At 43.3% G+C, this 23,269-nt stretch overlaps 1 protein-coding gene across 2 annotated transcripts in view; it reads right to left on the reverse strand.

The window, feature by feature from the left end:
* SKIL (SKI like proto-oncogene) overlaps positions 1–22,495 on the reverse strand; it is a 59,838-nt gene extending 37,343 nt beyond the window's left edge. The window contains exons 1-3 of one of the 2 annotated variants that reach the window (XM_083177783.1): positions 22,297–22,495; positions 19,007–20,652; positions 3,302–3,396 (exon numbers count right to left, since the gene is read on the reverse strand). In XM_083177783.1, coding sequence (XP_083033909.1) covers positions 3,302–3,396; positions 19,007–20,056 — 1,145 coding nt within the window. In that variant the 5' untranslated portion in view covers positions 20,057–20,652; positions 22,297–22,495. Of the gene's footprint in view, positions 1–3,301; positions 3,397–19,006; positions 20,653–22,065; positions 22,181–22,296 lie in introns of those variants that run through there. The other variant, XM_083177784.1, reaches the window with a different exon arrangement.
* Positions 22,496–23,269: the final 774 nt, after the last annotated feature.

The following is a 23,269-nucleotide window of genomic DNA, read 5'->3' on the forward strand; positions in this document are numbered from 1 at the left end:
GCTTACTGTCACACAGGGTGCACATGCATTGCAGTTTGAAGAGACTATAGATAAATAATATGCAGCTTCCTTAAAGATATTAAATCTGAACAGCTTGAAGCACATTATGCTCCCAGCCATGGAGTCATTTATTGGTTTAATAAGAAATATTATGCATGAGAGAATCAGAGATTAACACCGTGATGAACTGGCAACTTCTATCCATCAGCTATGACAGGGTTCTCTTCATTGTCCATAATATATAATCTAAATATTTGACATTCTGCAGGCAGGGGAAAAGATCAAATGATATATAGCATGACAGATGCAAAATGAAACGTTCTCCTACATACAAACTTAGCATTTGTCGCACCCATTACTATTTTTAATTAATATCGCGCAACACCCAACAGGGTACGGACACCATTCCTAATACCGATAACAGAATTCACCACCAGCAGTGAAACAGACCAAGCAGGAAATACATCCAACCCTAGGATGTTACTGCCACTAACATGGGGATGGTCGCACCAACGTGAGCTCCGTCCATCCCAGGTCGGGGGCTCCCATCCCCGGCCCCGGAGATGAGTGAGTGGCGTGGGGAGGACGGAGAAAGGAGGGCGACGGTGTGCGCTGGGGATTTCCCCGAATGCCGGGGATGAGGAGAGCTGCGGACCGGCTGTGGACCGGACGCGACGGAGCTCCCCCACGGCGGCACGGGCATCGGCTGCTCACGTCGGAGCAGCCCTGCAGACACAGGACCTGCCTGCTCGCCGGCTGGGGAGGCGCTGTGGAGAGAAAGAGTGCGGCGCTCGATGGAGGAGAGGCCCTGCCGCACTGTAACTGCGAGGAGGACGCATCGACACCCGGCCAGTGGAGGCCGGCACCGCAGACTCCAGCATCGCCATCGGCCCGGGGGGGACCACTGGAGGAGGAAGATCATCCCCAGATCCCCCTCTACATGGATGGGAGTATCCTGGCGGGCCCGGTGCAGGTCAGGTCGGTGAGGAGGACCCCGATCACTCTTTTCCCTGCAGGCCCACCCCTGGCCCGCTGCCTCACCTAGGTGGGCCCCTGCCCTGGTAGTCCCACCAGCGGTAGCCACCCTTCCCTGCAGGCCTGGACTTGGCTCCCTGTCCCATTCTCTGGCCTACTGCGGGCCCAGCCTTGGCCCCCCCTGTCTCACCCCCTGGCTTGCGGCACCCCCTGGCCTGCTGCTCAGCCGCAGCCCCCAACAAAGGCCCCCGGACTCATTGGAAATGGTCAGGCTCCAGCCACAGGCCTCGCTGACTCTCCCCTGGCCTCAGTGACTCTCCCCTCCCCCCACCACCATCTCCACCACTGCAAATGGCGCCGCAAATGGCTGCCTAGGATCTGTGCACTCAACCATATATAACCTGTGTCCCCTGTGTGATAACTGTACTGCCTAAGCTATCTCTGCCTTAACTGCAATGTGATAACTGTACTGCCTATGTTACCCTATGTGATAACTGTACTGTCTCTGCTCATACTGCTACCTACCTGGCTGCTGCAACGACCAGTGGCGCCGCTGATGGCTGCCTAGGCGCTGTGCAGCTTGGCGGGTATTTGTTCCTTATGTGATAACTGTACTGTCCCTGCTCATACTGCTACCTACCTGGCTGCTGCAACGACCAGTGGCGCCGCTGATGGCTGCCTAGGCGTTGTGCAGCTCGGCGGGCATATGGTCCCTGTGTGATGTTGTACTGTCCCTGCTTATATTGTTACCTACCGGCTGCCGCAACGACCAGTGGCGCCGCTGATGGCTGCCTAGGCGCTGTGCAGCTCGGCGGGTATATGTTCCCTGTGTGGTATTGTACTGTCCCTGCTTATATTGCTACCTACCTGGCTGCTGCAACGACCAGTGGCGCCGCTGATGGCTGCCTAGGCGTTGTGCAGCTCGGCGGGTATATGTTCCCTGTGTGATGTTGTACTGTCCCTGCTTATATTGTTACCTACCGGCTGCCGCAACGACCAGTGGCGCCGCTGATGGCTGCCTAGGCGCTGTGCAGCTCGGCGGGTATATGTTCCCTGTGTGGTATTGTACTGTCCCTGCTTATATTGCTACCTACCGGCTGCTGCAACGACCAGTGGCGCCGCTGATGGCTGCCTAGGCGCTGTGCAGCTCGGCGGGCATGTGTTTACTGCATATAATGTCTCAATTTAATGTATGTAAATGTCCCCCCCCCCCTCCCCCCCCTGGTTGATCCTGCACTGTAAAATCCACAAAAAATTCCTAGTGTGCGCAAGCACACATGGCCAATAAAGTTGATTCTGATTCTGATTAGCCATTTCTAGTCCTTTTCCCTACTTTATCAACTTCCACTTAAATACAAAAGAGCCTTCCATGTGTTCGAATATAAATCAGCTTTAACACTCGGATGTTGAACAGTATTCTACCACAACTTCTTATTTTGTTAAACCCTTTTGGCAGCCACAAGGGAAATGTATACAAGGCCCTTTATATCAGCTACATGATATAAATATGAAAAGCATTAGAAAGAGAAACCTTAAGGGCGGCAACTCCCAGGACATAGAGCCTAGAGTTCTTTGCAGCTCGTGCGTGGCTGGTGTGGGTCTCCCTAGTGTGATATCACCATGGTATGTGCAGCCAGCAGGCTGCCTCCTGCTATCTGTAGCGTCATGAAGAAAAGCCAGATGCACTAAGCTTCAAAAGTGATAAAATGGAGAGTGATAAACAACCAATCAGCTCCTACTTGCCATGTCACAGACTGTGTTTGAAAAATGTGATTGGTTGGTTGTTATCACTGTCCACTTTATCACTTTTGAAGCTTAAAGGCCCATACACACTGTGCGACTGAGCTGAAAGCTGCTCAAAACAGCCTGTTTGAGTGGCTTTCAGCTTAAAGCCGCCCAGTGTGTATGCCCCAGCGATGAGCGCTGCTGCGCGCTCCCGCATTATCGCCGGGAAAGCCGTTCATCTGCTGGCTATACATGCAGATGAGCGTCATTGAGGACGGCTTTGCATAGCTCTGCAATGCCATCCTCTCCCGTCCGTCGGCGCCGAGCAGGGGAAAAGTCGCTCAGTGTGTATGCACTGAGCAGCTTTCCCCATATCGGTGATTGACATCATCGCTGTCCATACATGCTGGGCATAGTCGCCCCATGTGTATGGACCAGTGCATCTGGCCCAATAACTTTACAAAGTTGCTTCTTTTGGTGCTAGAATATTTTGTTTAAAACGTTAACATTTGGCGGACAGATTTAAAAAAAAAAAGTGTTTTAGAATGGGACATCCTAAAATCAGTACAGAAATTGAAAGGAGCTGGTTTAGGCTATATACCTTGGATGCAGCAACTGTGAGCGAGAGGTGCCATCATCTTCCTGCTTGATTACTGGGTACCAAGATGGCAGTTCCAAGGTCTGTACATGTTCTGTCTGTAAATACACAAAACATGAAGCAAATTCAATATTTAATTGATTGTTTTAGTATACATAAAAGAAAGCTGATGGTTTTATTACTAGACAAAAACATGACGAAATTAGATTATATCATAGAATGCAATGGTTTCTACCAACTGGGGCAAATACACAAGTTGATCACATAAAAAGACATTGAAAAGGAAAGAATACGTGAAATTATCCTTTATTTATATGACAAATGGGAGAGAGAGGGGCATTTCAATAACACTTTTGCTAGGATTATGTATACTGGTTTTCCTTTTGGTTACCTCTCTCATCACTGGGAAGGTGCAATTCTTACAAAATTCAATTCAATTGTTCATTCAAACAAGGACGCAGGGTCTGGTCAAGAGCAGGGTATGAGTCCTAGGATTTAAGACCCGTGTTGACCCTTTCACAACACAGAAAAACCTGGATTTTTCCGCATATTCCCGGGTTGAAAAGCTTTAACCCGGTAATTTGCTTCTGGTGTGAAAGGGGTATTATTCTATCATTTACATTTGAGGAAAGGAAGAACAAAAGTGAGAATATGTAACATGACTAAACATGATTAAACAGAACCGTTAACCAACTTATTTATTTTACACACAGCACAGACCATGTGCTTGAAAACATTACAATAGTATAAATTAAAGTTACCAATAGCATTACATTTCTAGGCTTAGAGAACATATTTAGCAGAAAATATACAAGGACAACGTTAAAAATGCAGTTGGAAGACATTTTCTTTTAAACAGTGGACATACCATTTGGCAGATACTAGAAGGTGTTCTGGTGCCACACGGGAGGAAAATTAAGAACCCATTAGAATTATATGGAGGGAAAAGCAGAGATGTGCAATATGGGAATGATTTGAAAGCAGGACCAAAGCGTACAACTCAAAACACATAAGCACCTGCACAGAGCCTCCAGCCAGTTCTCTCTGACCATGAAACAGGCGTTTGGTTGCCTGCAGAGAGACTACCATCCGAATGTTCACAAAAAGACATACTTCAGTGGGAGCTTTATGGGTGTATGGCCAGACTTCCATGCTATTATGTGGTATGCGTACAGAGAAGACACCTCAGGGGTTGTTTTTTTTGCATCATGAGAGATGAAAATGGAACTGCCCATACCAATGATGGTGGTTGGAGCTGTGAATGGAAAGACAGCAGGCGGTGCAACTATTTGCATTTTGCCATACAAATACTAGGCAAGCAAAAGAGGCTCCTACACATGACCCAAATTTGGGCCATTATGTAGTGTAGGACCACCTGGGTAGAGGGGCCATGATGTGGTTGGTGGCTTGTAATAGTTTGCTGGGGGTTCTGTGCTTTGTTTCTTGTCTGTACATGCACCTGCTATGGGCCAATAAAATTAATTTGAGCAGCTTCCATTTTGTATATCACAATTTTGCTAGAAAGAACATCGGTAAAGGGAATAAAAATGTAAGAAACAACATTACATTCTCTATAAACTCTTTTCTACAACAAACATTGGGGTTGATTCAATACGATGCGGAGTGAATAGTTCCAGGAGAGAGCTCCCACAGCTAGTCTAGTCAGTGCACAGCTAACTCCGACTAGTGGATTGCTGCTTGCACCCGTCCTGGGGTGTGACTATGCTGTTTTATGCCCTAGCATGGTGCAAACACCATCGCTGAGGAGCATTTAATGCCGGTACTCAGATTCAGACTCCCTCAGACGACCTTGCAAATATCAGCATCTGAAAACAAAAATGCAGTGGTGCTCCCATATCCGATAACTGACCATCTAAGTAACCCCATGGTCATGTGGCATTACCCTAAGAACTGAGATCTCAGCATGCCTGCATTTTTGTGACAAGTCCCCATAACAAACTACAAGTGTTTTCCGACCTGCAATCACTTGCGATTAAATACGCACTATGAGCAACTTTACAAGAAGTACCTTTTGCAGTTGCAGTGCCCGCACAACACCTGCAGTCACCCGAACTGCATAAACCTTGACATTGCACATCTCTATGAACAAGGCCCGGTGCAGTAATGCAGTTTCAAATCCACCCAACCTTTCCTATTTTCTGCTACAACATCTGATCACTGATGTACCACAGCAGAAGGATAATTTCATATAACAAACAATTACAGCATCTAGATGCCTAATGCACTAGCTAGGGTTTGCGAGGAGCTCTTCTTGCTTCCAATCTCTTACCAATAAAGTTTAGAAAATTAATACATTTGACTGTCTCAAGCATAGGGAAAAAAGAAAATAACGTGGAGCGCTAAGGTAGATCAATTGGATAGTACAATATAACAATTTATTAAAATTTAAATAATATACATAAACAATATCAATGTAAAATATTAAAATCAATACATGTGTATTATTAATAAATGGAGACACAGGAGGTATTAATTGGATGGTGCTAGAGTTCTGCTGCTTATTGCTACTCCTATAAGCAACTTTGTGTTTGCTGTTTCCACTGGGTTTGGAGCCAAATATTAATGGTCACATACCATGCCGGATAGTTGGATACCGCTGGAGGAAGATCTGGTTCTCAAATAGGGAGATGTCCTCACGATGATGCAATATTTTTGTAATCCACAAGGGGCTGATATCAATGTTCCAATTGCTGGTGGGAAATCCGGGTGGCTTCCAACAGTGTGTTCCCAGGGTGAGCAGAGGATGTTTGGAGTATTGAGCAGCAGAGTGTCCAGTTGCCTTCTGTGTCTAATGGTTAGATGAAGCAAGTGCTGCCTAACATGTTTCGTCGTAGCCTTACGACTTTCTCAAAGGTACATACCTTTGAGAAAGTCATAAGGCTACGACGAAACATCCTCTGCTCACCCTGGGAACACACTGTTGGAAGCCACCTGGATTTCCCACCAGCAATTGGAAGATTGATATCAGCCCCTTGTGGATTACAAAAATATCGCATCATCGTGAGGACATCTCCCTATTTGAGAACCAGATCTTCCTCCAGCGGTATCCAACTATCCGGCATGGTATGTGACTCCATTAATATTTGGCTCCAAACCCAGTGGAAACAGCAAACACAAAGTTGCTTAAAGGAGTACCAATAAGCAGCAGAACTCTAGCACCATCCAATTAATACCTATTGTGTCTCCATTTATTAATAATACACATGTATTGATTTTAATATTTTACATTGATATTGTTTATGTATATTATTTAAATTTTAATAAATTGTTATATTGTACTATCCAATTGATCTAACTTAGCGCTCCACATTATTTTCTTTTTTCCCTATACACATACCATAAGGGGCTGACACCCCCTTGAGTTGGAGCAGCTTGACATAACACCTCACTAGGCGCCCGTTCTACTCTGAGCCACATAATCTCGAGTATACCCCGTTTTTTTCCTATATCTCAAGCATAACTCACAATAATTCTAGTGTTAGGACACTTAAGATGCCCATACACTAGTACAATTTGGGCTGAATAAACCAGATCCTGATGGATCGGGCCAAGAAATCGGCCCAAATCGGATGTGTCTGACATCCCATCTGACCCGATCTATGGGATCAGACCCATCAGCAGCACAAGGTATCGGGTCCGATTCTGTAGGTGTGTGCCAGCGTTGAAGCACTGCAGGCACACACCTATGTGCAGAGGCAGACAGCGGTGAGCGAGAAGTGCCGGAAAGGGCAGCAGATTAAAAAATTAAATAAAATAAAAAAAAGAGAAGAAAAAAAAAACTTTTTAAAACAAAAAAAATACTGGCCAGATGGCTGAGAGCATTTTCTGAGCCAATCAACGGCTGGCCAGTCTTTTGACTTTTTTTTAAATGATGCCGTCTCTTCCCGTCCAACCACTGCTACAGCTCCCCAGGAGTTTTACATGCGATAAATCACACGCAAATTATCACATGTAAAAATGGCACGTCAAGTGCCTAATCGTAAGTGAGCCTCCCAGAGAGCTACCGGGGAGCTCAAGGAGAATTTGGTCTGACTTGTTCTTATGACTAGTATATGGGGCCAATACAGAGCCCCTGTTGTGACTAGCAAGTTATGTTAGGTCACACACAAACCAAGCAACTACTGTACCTGACAGATTTGTCAATTCTTGTATGAATTTTCACTACTACAGGATAGTCAGATAACAAAAATTCATACAAAAACAGCCTAGATGGGTATTTAAATATAGCAGCATAAAAAAAGGGTCTAAAACAGGGCAAACAAAGAGGGGGGGGGGGACATACATACAAAGTTGAGCACAGGAAAACCAATTTGAAACTGGTAAAATATTTATTTATCATAGAGAAGGGCACCACAAACACGAGTTTTGGACAATGTCTCGAAATTACTTCCAGCACTTGCGGCAGGCATTGGTTGGCAAAACAGTCCCTAGTGACTGGGGGCTGCTGCACAAGTATGGTAGCTACATGACCAGTCTTTGCCACAAAACAGTCACCATCTTCTTGGCCAGGCTGTGCTCACGTCAAAACTTATGTGGAAGCGAACCTCCAAGCGGAGCCCACTGGGCCGACTGTGTGGTCTCGGGTTCTAAACTGTAGATCCAGGATTCATTGCCACGGATGTTCTCCCAGACAGAGTTTGCGTGACTGCCATCACATTGCAGCACCAAGTCAACCAAGCATCCTGCTTTCGATTCAAATGATGTTGTGTGCACCCCAGCATACAGAAACTTTTCTCAGGCCAAGGTTTTCATGGAGTAAAAGAGGATGCATCTCAATGAGATGCCTACTTCTTTCTCCAACTGTGCCACTGTCACCCTGGCATCCAACTCAACTTTGTCCTCACACAGACATAACATTACCCTCGGGATTAGGGACCCAGGGCCAGTCTCCCGTGCCATAATTCTGAAAAACACTCACACACAGTTGTTCAGGATAATTTGGCCTCAACAAAAGCGGTGCACAGTTGGTCAGAAGTCTACTGCTGCAACAGACCACTCTGGTGGTCGTAGAAGATCATGGCTCTTCAGTGGCCCCTGTAGAGATCCATAATGGGTCTGTTAGGAAGCGAACATGCTGACTTGTTTAGTGTACAGTGCTGCTTACGTACAGTTCTGAGGCTAGACATTGCACAAGAACTGTAGTCAGAGGTTACAGTTCACAACCAGACAGCTGTATTGTGTCTACTTTATCTATGCCCTACACACCCAGAAAATTAATCTATTGCCCAAAACCCTCATATGTTTATGGCAGTCCCACTCTGCAGGGATCAAAGGGGCAGTGCCATTTTTTAATAATCCTTTTACAGTTCACCTGTGTGTGATGACTGCTATACGGTGTTAAAGCAACAGCTGTTAAACCCATGGACAGAGGGAAAAAAAAAAGGGATATGATAGTCTCATTAATCTGGACAAGAAAAGGTTTTGAGCAGCGCTGGGTTTCACTGAAAGAATCACAAATGTAAAATTGAACAATTTCCTGTATAAACATATACATGCATAATATAATATAAAATAAAACAATGGAAAAAAAAAGTAAAGAATAAAAAATGGTTAAAAGGGTCAAGGTTGCGACCAATTATTCCTGCATAATAGAGGGAAAAGGAAAAATTCTCCACAATATATCTGGTCTCCAAAAAGGCCATTGGAGACCTTGCAACCTTGACCCTTTTAACCATTTTTTATTCTTTACTTTTTTTTTCCATTGTTGTATTTTATATTATATTATGCATGTATATATGTTTATACAATAAATTGTTCAATTTTACATTTGTGATTCTTTCAGTGAAACCCAGTGCTGCTCAAAACCTTTTCTTGTCCATTTTTGCTTTTTCAGAGGGTTCCCACAATTCCCTCCAGAGCAGCAGCTAAAGACAGCGCTCTTAGATATGTACCCCGCCCCCCATTTTTTAAGTCTCATTAATCTCACTTTTTGCAGTGTTTCCTAAACAAATATGCAAAGAATGGAGTATGTAATGCTTTTTTTTATATGTACAATCACATGAATATAATATGTATCAAATTGTTTGAAAGCAAATTGTGCTGGGTTCTTTTAAATAGGAAAAGGTCTCTCATTTCATGTACGAAAAGTAACACAAACATGAAACCGTTGATACACTTAAAAGATGTTACTCATTCTATTTTCTGCTTTTTCAATAACATACCATTTATTAAAATAAAGTGCTTACTATCTAGGACGTCGTCTCTTTCCTTTGCTTCAAACATGGTATTTTTTTATTTTCGTTATTTATAGAAAAGCCGATATTCCACACAAAAACTATTTATTTTATGCAGAAAGCCTTCTTCCCTCACTCATCCGGTAGCTTCTCACAGGAATGTAAATGATTGCAGACACAAGGTCAGAACAGAGAAAAGAGGACATATTGTACGCATTTAACTTTTTTTTTTGTAAAAAAAAAAAATTATCCCAGCAGAATATTTAGGGATCAAAAGCGTTGGCCATACAGAGTAAGTGGAGGCTTATACAGCTTTCACATCGCAAGGCCGGGCTGGACCCCGGAATTTGAACCTGGGTACCACCCTTTCACACTAAGCTGGCCATTTATCATTGATCACATTTACAATGCGATCTGAGCGGAATATTACCGCCCAGGATCGCATTGTAAAATGCGTTCATTTCGCCCCAATGTATCACCTGCTGTGCGCAGGGACAGGGCTCCGAAAGGAGCCCGTCCCTGTGATATCTGGAGCCGGGGGGGGGCATGCGCGGTTACGCGCTGACGCGCGACCCCGCTGCCGGCACTGCCGCTCGGGCAGTACGATGTGTAGTTATAGGCTACAATGGGCTATCACCATATCAGAATGGCGATAGCCCAGGGGTGCTTCGCATCCCCCATAGAAACTTATGGGGGATGCGGTCGGCGGCGCTGCAGGGGGGGGGGAAATCGCAGCAGGGACCGGAGATTCCTGCTGTGGTCCCCTGTGATACATTAGGGGGATACATAATATTTGCGGTTAACCCCCGAAAACGGGTGTTTTCGGGGATTTAGCCGCAAATATTAGTTGATAAATGCGGCCCTAAACCAGGGTTGCCCATTATACATAGGGCAACAAAGGTTTAACCCTTCTTCAAGGTCAAACTGCCAGGTTAGTTGACCAGGGTCATTAGGTTGGTGCTCTCACACTGCACTTTGACGCCGATTTACCCGGCAATAACCAGGACTATTGCCACCATGTGAAAGGGGTATTACACTTCCGTCTCAGATTATCCAAGACTCAATTCTGGGATCACAAAGTGTTTAACATCACCTACTGCATTAGTATTGTTGTGAATCACATTTGCAAATGGGATCCATACCGAACGAGTGTCAGAGATGACAAAATAGCAGCAGCAGCAGCAATGGGAAACTAAAGTCTCGAACATTAAAAATCTGCATCTTTTCTTCATTCACTATGGACCCATCTTTTCGATGAGCAGTCTTGTACAAGGAGAGTGTCTCTAAATTAAGAAGTGTTTTTATCCTTTTGATCCCTAGATATTGTATGGGGGATAGCGGTTTTTACAAAATATAAAGAGTAATGGAGAACACATCCTCTCTTTTCTCCGTTATGGGTATATTCAATGCTTTTTGTGAGCTGTGACAACGAGCAGTGCTGACTGCTCGCTGTCACAACTCGCACGGTCAGTATTCAAACTGACCCCTGCACACTCCGTTTCAACGTTGCTGGGTTTTTGCAGCGACAGGGAAACTGCGCGTGCGGCCGCTAAAACAGAGAGGCTCACGGCTACATACAGCGGGCTCCCTGCATTAGCCGCAACTCTGACAGCAAGGGTACCCCCGGAACATGAATAGGGTGAGCAGCCGATCCGGGGGTTAAACAGCGAGGGTTGCTTGTTTTTGGCGATCCCCGCCATTTAACCCCCTCGCTGGCCGCAGTGATTGCGATCCTTTGTGTCTGCAATCCTCAACATGTCTATGAGAACATATTGGATGGGAGAGTGAAGAAAGCTTTCTGAATAAAAAAGAAATACAGAGTTTTGCTGTGGAATATCGGCTTTTACACAAAGAAACTCAAATGAAAACAAAAATACCATATTTGCAAGAAAGGGGGGGGGGGACAAAGAACTTTATTTTAACAGATGATACATTACTACATCAAACAATGTTTGAGGAACATTTATTAAAAACTCTGAATGAACTTAGACTTCCCCATTTAAAAAAAAACTCAGCACTATTGGTTTTCAAACAATTTGATATTTTCTATGATTGTTTAACCAATTATCTGGCATGGTCGCTGTGTTTGCGACCACACAGTGCGTTATCTGATCTGGTCGCAAAAAAATGTGATCAGTCAGAAACAGCGTGCCAAGCTGCCTGAAGGTAATCTTTCTGCAGTGGTTACTCACAGAGGGACCTCCTGGCCCCTCTGCCTAACCCCAGTTTCTGCCATGCTGCTGAACCATGCTGACTGGTCAGCATGGCAGGACCCTGTAAAGCTGGCAGGAAATGCAAAGTAACCCGCAGCAACTCAGTGTGTATCGGCCTGCTGCTCAGATGAGCAGCCACTTGGGAAATCTAAGTTGCGATGGTCACTATGGCTTCAGAATTTCCAGTGGTGATGATCTGATGTTTGTAAAACCGATATCTTACAAATGTTTACAAAAAAAGTTAATGGAGTGCTGAAGCAATAATAAACTTTTGCTGTGTACACACTGTGAGATTTGACATTCGATTTTGACTATATAGTCAAAATCGCATGCAGATCGCACAGGTTTTTTACCTTTCGATCCCAAAGCACGCTCCCGTGACAGCACAAATCGAAACCCAGATAGACAGGACAGCAATGACCATATAGTGCAAATATAATGCAGATTGTATGTTAAAAGTACAGAGATAGCAAAGATTGTATAGCACTGGAATCTTAAGTCGAATAGCAAGTGAATATCACTGTGTGTACACACCATTAGTCTATAAAAGCACAAAAAGATGGTCTTTTAGAGGGAAAAAAACACCATGTATACAAAAGGCTACAGGTACATAAAAGAACCAAAATTATAGCTTACAACACATTCATAATTGAAACCAAGTACAAGTAAGCACTTACAATAACTAACATGGCACGTAAGAAAACGGAAGAGACTCCTGACCAAATGTGCCGTAACAAAATGATTACTAAAAAGCTTACAGAGAAAATAATAGGTTTTCACCACAGCATGGTGCTTTTCATAAATATTCTATGCAAGTGGATTTGTCAACCAGAAATTATGATCAGAACCGTCTAATTCACCACCATTACTATAAACATATAATAATAGTCCAGTATACTAATAACAATCAACAATCAACACTATAATCGCCACAAAATTGTAGTGCTGAGCCATTTGTGTTACGAACCTGCTGTGTATTTAATCTTTCAGCAATTTCTGGAAACAGGAGGGAAATTTACATGACTCCTATATAATAAAATGCCAACACTGCTCCTAACCTCTATGGTGGAATTCAAGTATTTTGTGCGCAGGTGGCCACAAGATGGCAGCTACAGCAATTCAAGTGTTGCTCCGTTCGGCCGTGCACAGCTGCTGACACTAACATTACTGTTATGGTGTTCCATCATTTTGACGGTCTTGTAACTACTAAGTTAATATTTCTCACATTTGCTGACTGACCCTCAGCTGGATGTCTATGGTACTGTATGTGCTACAATGGGCCGAAATCTCATATGAAGTCACAGAGGAGATGCTTGTGGCTAATGTTCGTAGCGATGGTAAACAAAAGAGTCTAAACCCCCCTTCGTTAGAGCAACCAAGAAAAAAAAAAGAAAAAAATCAATCGTGCTGCACTTGTCTGTACTGTGCAGAACTGACAATAGCAATTTGTTTTAAGAGTTGAATTAACAAAATTCCCGGCAGAAGTGAGGTATTAATGAAGAAATAAGCAGGTTGATTGTAGGAATACAATATATTTATGTGCAGTCTGTATCTTGACAGAAGAAAAAAAAAAGGAAAAAAAACTGTGCTTTGAGAAAAAATGCAAGGTTACACAGCGCGCATATCAAATATAGACATATCACGTATAAGCTGATACAAAAAGATTACAATTAAAAAGTGATCATAGCTTTGATTTGTATGATGTTGAATGGGGAAAAAGAACACCTCTATTTTCCTCTTTGAATAGAATCCTGTTACTATAAATGGACTTGTGATATGGCAAGGCAATTGTGGAGATATATATAAGGATAGTTTGTCTATTTTACCACTCACGATTGGCAGGAAGAGTCTTGCACTGTTTTTGCAGATGGATGGAAAAACCCTTTTAGAGTGCCGGCTGCTGGTTGCCCTGTGTTGGCAATGTGCTGCTTCACATAGAATGGTGTCCACAAGTTCTGGTTCAGCTATCCATTATAAAGTCCATACTGGTCATCCTTAAGTTGCGTGTCTGCTTCTGACGCGTTTCGTTGAGGGGTCCTCAGCTTTTTCAAAGTTGTCCTCCCCTTGGTTGGATAAAATATAGGGACTCCGGCGTGTGCTGCTGCTGCTCCTTCTTCAGTGAGCTCCTGGCGGAGGGGGCGGGTGTGTGTTCAGCAGCGCAGGGTGGGCAGGGCATGCTGCTGCTCTCTGACAGCGGGGAGAGCCCGGAGAAGCAGCAGGGTAGAGGCTACAAGGGACTAATCTTGTTATGGTCATTTTTCTTTTGTCTACATACAAGGGACTGACTATCCCTTAAATAAACTGCTGCTATTTGAGAAATGCCCCAAGTAGCGCCTCTAAATTGCCCTTAGGGATAATTACACATACATTTTTTTATGTATTTTGACATAAATTACATTACAAATTGACAACATAACACAGGCAAATTATATTTCAGACTGTTTCTCTTATGTATTTTTCCCTGTGTGTGCGGCTCTTTATGTGGCCCATAGTGGCCCTGTCTTCTAATATGCCATGCGCCCACATCTAATCGAAACTGAAAGATGCATTTTTTGAGTTCTGACTGTCGGAAGCATTCAGACAGTCTGAATACACATGACTTGTCGAAATCCACATGTATTTTGATTAAAACGGCCACAGATTCGACAAGTCATGTAGATTCAACTTTTTAGAAAGTGGAATCTGACAGGCTTCAATGCACTCAGATACGGGTGCATTGAATAGATGTGCGCACACATTGAATACCCCTACACTGGAACTTCCTGGAAGTAACATCACTGACACTGGTCGGAGTGGTCACAGTTCAGTCTAAGGGCTCTGTTCAAATTGTTACATTTCACCATATATATTGCATCAGTTAAATGTGATACATAGCTGCTAAGTAGCAATTCATGCATACCTTCCCTTTCTAACAAAGTGATCCAAAACATACAGCATCAGCAATCCTGTCTTCTGCTGCCGTTCTCTACTTAACTGGGGCTAGGTAACCTCACAGGCTGCGGCGGCAGGGGTGGTAGGGCAGAGCGAGACAGCTGTGGGGGCAGATAGCAGTTAGATTCATACACTGGGTTTCCTCTGTCTGCTGTTCGGTCACCTCATTAATGAATACAAGTGGTGGGGTTAAGGGCAGACCGTAGCAGACTTAAGGTCCCCAAAAACTAGTCTGATTTGACAAGATTCTGACGGATCGGGACGAGAAATCAGCCCAAATTTGATGTGTTTGACATCCAGATCGATCCGATGCGTGGTCCCGTGTGCATCAGATGGGATGTGGAGGTTGGACCTGGACAACCTTCACGACGGTGGGGGAATGGGGTCAAATGCGGTACATTATATGTGAAAAGATCCTGCCACCCTGGTCAGGGACTGCAAAATATTGCAGTAGTGTATGGCCAGCTTTAGGGTGACCCTGCATATATGCACTTGTCAGAGTGGTGGTGATGGTGGGGGAGCAATTTTAATTTATTTTTTAGAAGCAAAATAGAAAGTTGAGCTTTCTGTGCTTCTAATGGGGCCCATACATCTGTGGCCCTAAGTCCCCCCCGATCACACGCTGATATGTCGGGGGATCTGGGAATAGAGATTTTTATGCATGTTTAAATAACCCCGATCCCTGACATGATAGTCAGGAGATTGAGGGATTCTTCCAATACACAGCAGGTGTATGGGTCCTTAAGAATCAATCTGCCCGTAACAGTGTATGGTGAAGCATTATCTACACTAGTCAGGTGCACCACTGAGGTAATATGAGATTTCTCCACAGTAAACCATTCAATAAATGAGAAGAAGCCGTGAAAAGCCCTGCTACCACTGATAAACGGCTTTCCACTGCTACATGAATAGACCTACAAGTACCAATGGGATGAACACATTATCTTCAGGTTGATTTTATTATATTATGCCCTGCATAGTGTTCACAGTTGTGCTTTAACTGAAGTGCACAGTACATTTTTATATAAACTGCCTTGCATCATAATATCAAACATTGCTATAACAGTCTGCTGGATATGAGAAACTGTGCAGACAGACTAGAGGTTACATCCCGCCAGTCATTGTACAAATTATGAAAACACATGCATGGTTTTCTGAACAATCACCTGATAAATTATACACACTTCCCTGTCTCCCTTACTGCTGTCAACAACTCTGACGACAAATGCAAGGGGTGAATCAGAGGGTAACTAAGATGACAAACCAGCAAACCACCACTATCCACCCCCTTTTTAAACATACCTACAAATGTATTCATAGTCAAGAACAACAGGGAATAATCAGTGCAAATTAACTGTAGCTATTTGAAAATTCCTTCTTAACGTTACTGCTAGCAAAAATTAGTAAGTTTTTATTTACTACAATTACTCAAACTATGAGTTAAAAGTAATTACGAGTTATGTTGTTTTAATATAGCTTAAAAATAAGCAATAAACGCATAACATTACCAGTGTGCACACAAAAGCTCAAGACAACAAGATGTACTGTGTAGTGAGCTGGATGCTACGCCTTACTCCTGTACTCATTATCTTCTAGTACATCACACCAAGCAAGCACACAAAGGCCACCTTAAGCTAATGACAGGAACAAATCAGCTAATTATAATTTCAGGTAAGATATTCAATTAAACTTCACAGTTCACGAGCAAAATATAATTGAAGGATGATAGACAAAACATACCCAGTTTCAGACAAGTGCATGAAGTGTCCACCAGGGAAATGTTATTGTAGGGGACCAATGCTTTAATTCCCCTTTCACATCGCACAAAATTACCGGGTTCATGCCGGTTCGTACGATGTGAAAAGGGTTACAGCTAACCGGTAGCAACACGGCAATTTTGAACCGAGTAAGAAGAACAGTTCTTACCGGTTTGTTGCCGTGTTGCTGTGCAACGGGTTAATGGGGTCGAGCGACCCTTTTCCCGATCACACTATGGAAAGGCAGCGCTTGGAGCAGTGCCAGCTCTAAGCGCTGCCTCCTCCACTGCCCCCCTGGTGATGCTCCACCAGCAATATTGCCAGTTTGCTGATGCAATCTAAACCGATCTCACATGCAGTGTCGCACCAGGACTGAACCATTTAAGTCCCGGTGCAACCCTGCATTTGCGGTCTGAAATCAGTATTAATCTAGGCTAACCAGTAGTGCATGGTCTGGGACCCTTGTTAAATGTAAATATAGGCAATACTGGTAGTGCATACATGATTAAAAACACCAAGGCACTGTAGAAAATAATCCATAGTACCATACAGTTTTGTTTGGAACCTGATTTGGGTGGGGGCTCAGGTAGTGAGGCCCACTGGGGATTTTTCTTGTACCCCTGTGATCCAGTCAACCCTGAACATACCTATATACCCAAACACAATTGTATTTATTTTATTTCATCCTACATCAATAATGTACTAGATGCCAGGTACGGATGTCGTTCCATCTTTTTAAATTCTTGAATATTTGACTTCTTGAATTATACTTTTTATAACCCTTGACTAGTGCTCAGAGAAGATGTTAAACGTGTTCATTGATTTACAGTTCAGCATCAAGATTGTTTTTTAACTACAATTATTGTTTGAGTGAAAACATATAAATCACCAACAAGCTCCATTTTGAAAGGAACACCGGGGACAGAGAAATCCATCATGATTACTAATGAAATCTTAAAGAGGTTGTTAACTAACATAACGCAATCATTGATCTGGTTTGTTCAGAAGGCAGGTACACGAATGCCTGTGCCAGCAAAAGGTTACAAGGGAAGCAGGACATACTTAACTACATTCCCTTTTTGGGGTACAAATGTTTTCATGTGTTTTGGATTGGGACTCATTTGTGTGAGTTATTCTGTTTCTGTGCAGGGTAAATACTGGCTGCATTATTTTTGCACTGCAATTTAGATTTCGGTTTCAACACACCCCACCCATATTTAACTCTCTGCACATGTTACATTTGCCCCACCTGCAACCCACTATAGTTAGTACGCTCATACCCCCACTATCCATGTACACGTGGAGCTGATTTTATATAGTGTGGGAGCGCAGCGAGCCACCGAGCCCGAAGCGTGGCGAGCGTAGAGAGCCCCACGAGGGGACGCATAAAACTACACCAATAGCTTAGTGGGCGCCCAACATATAAGTACACAAATTTGTACTGCGATCAGATCTGAATAAGGGCCTCTGTGTATAGAACAGTGAAGAAAGTCATGAGATAGGCGTTTAAGATAATTTAAGAGACATGAACACCCACAAAGAAAATAAGTATTTCTATGGGTGCACTGAGGATCAAATAATTTCATACATAAAAATTAACTTTTAATGTTATTAATAACATTAAAAGTTAATTTGTATGTATGAAATGATTTGATCCTCAGTGCACCCATAGAAATACTTATTTTCTTTGTGGGTGTTAATGTCTATATCTAAGTAGTGGGTAGCACCCCTCAGACCTAGTTTGGGTAAGATAATTGGCTTCCCCCATTTAGGAAATTTTCTGAGGGTAGAGGATTGTCTGCAAAAGAATACTGGTGCGGGAATTTCTTTCTTTGTGTGGTTCCAAAATTTAAGAGACAGCTACTCAAAAAGAACCAATTACCATACCAAATGGAAAAACACCCATTTGAGGTTGGATAAATGACTCTTGCTGCACAAGTTTGTAAAAAGGTATATATTTGGAATCATAAATATTACTTTAATAAAACCTAGTCCTGCTTGTTGACCCGTATCTCTCACATTATGGCAGTGTGGAGACCACTTACCTGCATGACTCTGAAAAAAGCAAACACAGCACAGCCTTCCATCAATTGATTTAACATCTGGAGAAAATTAAGGTTGAGTGCTACATTTACAAGCCAGCAAGAGTCCATCAGACAGATAAGCCAAGACCCCTTACTACTCCTTAAGCGAAACAAGTCTCCTATTGTTTTCTGTGGAAGCTTAAAAGCTTAAATGAGTAGATTAATAAATGTTGATAAAAAATGCATTTCCTAAATTATGTAAGAAAATTCTGTAGGTAAATAGGCGACTTTGTGGTGTGTGGGGAGAGGTAGCTTGAAATACTAATGAATAAAATAAATATCTAGGCTGCTTATTTGAGATCACCCATATATACAACGATCACATAAATCAGAATTACATCATGTGTGCAATTACAAAATTATACTTTTCATGGCATTGTTTTTACACAAAACATTTAAAATGATTTCAGACAAAAGCCATATTTTCAACATAGAAGGTTCATTAGATAACAATCATGAATAATATTGGACTTCAGCACATGCATAAATTGTAACTAGATTACGGTTATGTATGCAAAACCTTACTTACTTTAGGTTGGATTCTCTTGGGTTGGTTCTTCTTATTAAACTTCTCTTTCATCTCCACTAATAGAACCTTCATCTTTTTGCCATCTGGAGTATTAATATACTTCGGGCTCAGGTGAAGGTAACAGTACCACTTGGCAGAATCAAAGCCCCAGTGGCAGGTTCTTTTATCTGGCGACCGATGAGAGTGCATTACAAAAGTCTGTGTTGAGAACATCCCATAACATTCCAAACACTGAATGCAAGGGCTGTCTGGCTGGTTGTAGAGTTGAGGTGCAAATAAACCTTGGCACTTTCCTAAACAATCATGTTCAACTTCAAAGGCACTACCCGTTTCCTTTAATTGAGCCAAAGAGTTTTTTGCCGGCAACAAGCTGCCATTTTGTGGGAAAGAATGTGGCCGTAAAAGAGCATTGCATAGTCTCTGGGCATCTGTCAAAGTGATCAGTCCACACGATGGTGCATTAAAAGGAAGAATTCCCAACACTTTTAAAATGTGAAGCTGGTCTGATGTACAACGGGAGCAGTATATGTACATTTCGTCGCAGACAATATTAATCTGCTGGAGTGAGAAGTCTCGAAGAACAGAGTTTAGGACTTGAGGAAGGCAGAGTCTTTTCTCACCTCCAACCATAAAACAAGAAATCGATTCTCCCTCTAGATCTGTCTGGGTGAGCTCTGTTGAACTGTCTGATGGAATGAGAAGTGGCCCAGGGTGAATTTGTGGGGATGGAAGAGGCAAGTACACGGTAGGGGACATGTTTTCTTGTGAAAAGCGAGCAGAAAATGCAGCAGGCCCACCCAATGAACTACGGCTGCTTAGATTGAACTGTGCCAATGTGTGTTTGAGTCCAGGGTTCATCTCCGAAGATCTACTAAGTGTTGCATTGGGAGATTTCACAACACCATCTTTATTCTCCTCTGGGGCCGTGTCTTTATAGTCCTCTACTTCCATCTTGATTGCTATAACTTTATTTGCAACATTAGCAACTTCTGGCCTAACATCAATTTCCTTAGCCAGTTTTTTTAATGGTGGGCTTCCATCTTCCCCCATATTTGCACTACCTTTGGAAAACAAATGTCAACAAGTTCAGGTCAACTGACTTTTAATCTCTAGAAACCATCATATCAATAAAGTAAATACCGGTAACAAATGTTGGGTAAGTTTAAATCCATGCTACATTATTCATATGAAAAAAATATTTATAGTTAGGCATTCCAAAAAAAAAAAAAATATTGATGTGCCTATATTTGCAGGTCCTCCACAATAAAGGATAATAGCCAAAATAAAAATGAATTGGTAGTTGGAGAAAAAAATTCTCAAATCTTCAACCAGCGAGGAGTGAAGTGTGCAATATAATTATAAAAGTGCGTATGTACTTTCAATTCTATTTCAACCTAAGTAGAATGGCTTTATATATTTTTTTTTAATATATATTTTTACTCAATATTTATGTAACAAAACAGCATCCACGTTACAACAGAGAGGAGAGTGAAGTCAGTTGGTAAAATGAAGATCTAATGGCGACAGTACTTCCAGCAATGTGTTTTCTAGGATCCAGTTAACGTAAGTTATTTCTAAACATATATCCAGGAATGAAAAGCCGTCTTCTTCTGCTGGTGGGTTATTTCAGAAAGCCATATCTTTATCTAGAAAAAAAAAAAAAAGGAAGACATGCAATTTACATGGTCAAGGTCAAATTATTAAAAAGGTACATAAGCAATTATTAAATATACAAGGCATGTTTATATATAAATTACTAAAACCTGAATTTTTAAAACACCCTTTTTAGACATTGCAATGATAAGACAGGGGTTAAAAATATAGGATAACGTTGGCTTTCAACAGAAGGTCATAGCGATTATCCTTTGTGTTAGAATTTTAAATTTTCTCAGGCATATCAATCGGCATGCCAAGCCCCCATGCCTCGCTTCTTCTAGTCTAGAAGCCATTCCCATCACTGTGGGTGCTGCAAGCTGTATTTCAAAACACCCAATAAGGATGCGTTTAATGAAAAATAGCAAAATGTGAACGTGACATCAAGATTAATCCCAGGAAAATACTTGCTTAAACTCAGTAATTGGAGAGAAAGAAAACAGAAATCTCCCTGAAGACTATCATGTGATAATCCTTATGTAGTCAGCTTACAGTTCGCTGCAGTCCAGTAGGATGCTGATAACTCAGCTACAGATGCTGATGGCAGGACCCCAGGAAGGAGCTTCCTCCATCCCTGCCTGACTGGGCAACTGTTAAAATCACCCTGTGCTATAAAAGCCCCTAGCCATTTAACTCTTGTCCTCCCTATGCTGCTAAACTAAAGCATCCAGGCTACAATCCACGCAGATCTAGAATGAGTTAGTGGTCATGAAGATCTGGTTGATTATTCTAGCCCCCTATATGGTTTGCAGCATGGGGAGGTTGTATAAAAGACAACAAAAAGGGAGAAAACAAATCATCATCACACACATTGGTGAAAATAAATAAAATAAAAAAAATTAAAAAAAAAAAGCATGCTATAAGCAGATAAGAACTGCCAGTGGCTCTGCAGACTAGAAGGGTATATAGTAATGCATGTTAAATTAATCAGAGGCAACAATCAGACAACCAGAGTGGCAAGTAATTTACACTCACATGAAAAATTCAGGAGAACACAGATTAAAAGACAATTCTGAGTTTTTAACGGGGCATTCCAACACATTGGTACAACAACAGCGCCAGGAGGAGAGTGTGCCACTACCATTTAACATGATGAATAATAATAATAACCTAATCCTGCAATGCTGACAGCGCTTACAGTGCATCATAGTGCCATTAATAAAGCAGGGAGGAAACAATAGGCTAGGGAATCCCCATACCAAAGAGGCATTTAATTCCACCAGCAGACAATCAATGACTGATGCTTGAAAGTCTAATGTGATGGCTGTCACAAACAATAACCGCTGGGAATGCCCAATCACTGGCCAGAACCATGACCACTGACACACACAAAGATGCACAGCCCACTCTCCGGACAATACAGCAGCCTGAGCCCCTGCACAGAAGGAGCACATGGAGCTGCTCACCTGCAGCACTGCCGCCCCCTGCCCATGACTGGGTACTGCCAGCTCAGCTGGTAACACTATGTCCGTCCCGGAGACACACACACACCATAGCCAGGGGCCCCACGCTGTTACCAGGAGCTGACCACTGGACAGGTGTGCCAAGGACTGACACAGCCAATTGTCCCCTCTGGGGATCTCTCGCCGCCCTGTCCTACCCCTCCCCCTGCCACCAAGCCCGTTGGCGACTGTTACCTTGACAGCTCCGGCCATTCCGGTCCTGCTCCGGTGTCAGTGCTGCTCTGGCTCGGTGTAAGGCTGCCAGTACCTCCCCAATTCCCCCCTCCCCACACGGGATACGGCCCGTGACGTCACCGCTGCACACGAGCCTCCTCCCTCCCACTGTCTGTCGGCTCAGTCTGCGGGGCTCTCTGCCGCCTGAGCGCAGGAAGCGGTGACGTCACCGGGAGGGGGTGGAGCGGGGGCGAGGGGGTGAGGAGACGGCAGACGCGCCTGTCACATGATGTATGTGTGTATGTCTCCCTTCTGCTGCTTTCTAGTCGTCACTGAGTGCTGCTGCTGTCGTCACACCGTGTATGTGCGTGTATCTCTCTAGTTTGTGCTGCGGCTAGTAGTCCGACTCCGTGCAGCTTTTTCTGGAGAGGGTCTTGTTGGGAGGTTTATATATAGTCTCTGCTGCTGCTTTCACATGATGTGTGTGTGTGAGACGTGGTTATGTAAGTGGCTGGAGAGGTACTGGCTAGCACCAGAGCAATATATACACACACTCAAGTGTTCATGTGCAACACAGGGTGTGTGTGTTCATGTGCAGTATGCAAAGCAGCAGCAGTGTGTACAGTGTAATGGCAATTTGTGCAGTTTTGATAAGAGATGTGTAGACATTTATGCAGACCAGCCTGTCATACCTTTTACAATGTCCTGCAGACAAGGTAGGCAGGTTATGGGTAAAAAACGCAACCTGACAGAATCCCCGGAATGCTGGACCGGAAAGGTTCCATTCATCAATTGCTGTAATTCTAGAGCTTGTAGTGTCCAGACTGCCTGTGACACCTGTCACCATGGAGAGGAGGATGGAGAGAATAAAGCCTCCCTGCTGTATGGTCCAGGCATGTAGCTCAAAACGCAATGGTCCGGACCACACGGGGAGGCTGCAGTCTCCCCTTCCCCATGTCCCTGGTGAAAGCTATCACAGGCATCCCCTTGGACA

This window comes from Crinia signifera, chromosome 3 (assembly GCF_055691185.1).
Source record: "Crinia signifera chromosome 3, ASM5569118v1, whole genome shotgun sequence".
NCBI lineage: Eukaryota > Metazoa > Chordata > Amphibia > Anura > Myobatrachidae > Crinia > Crinia signifera.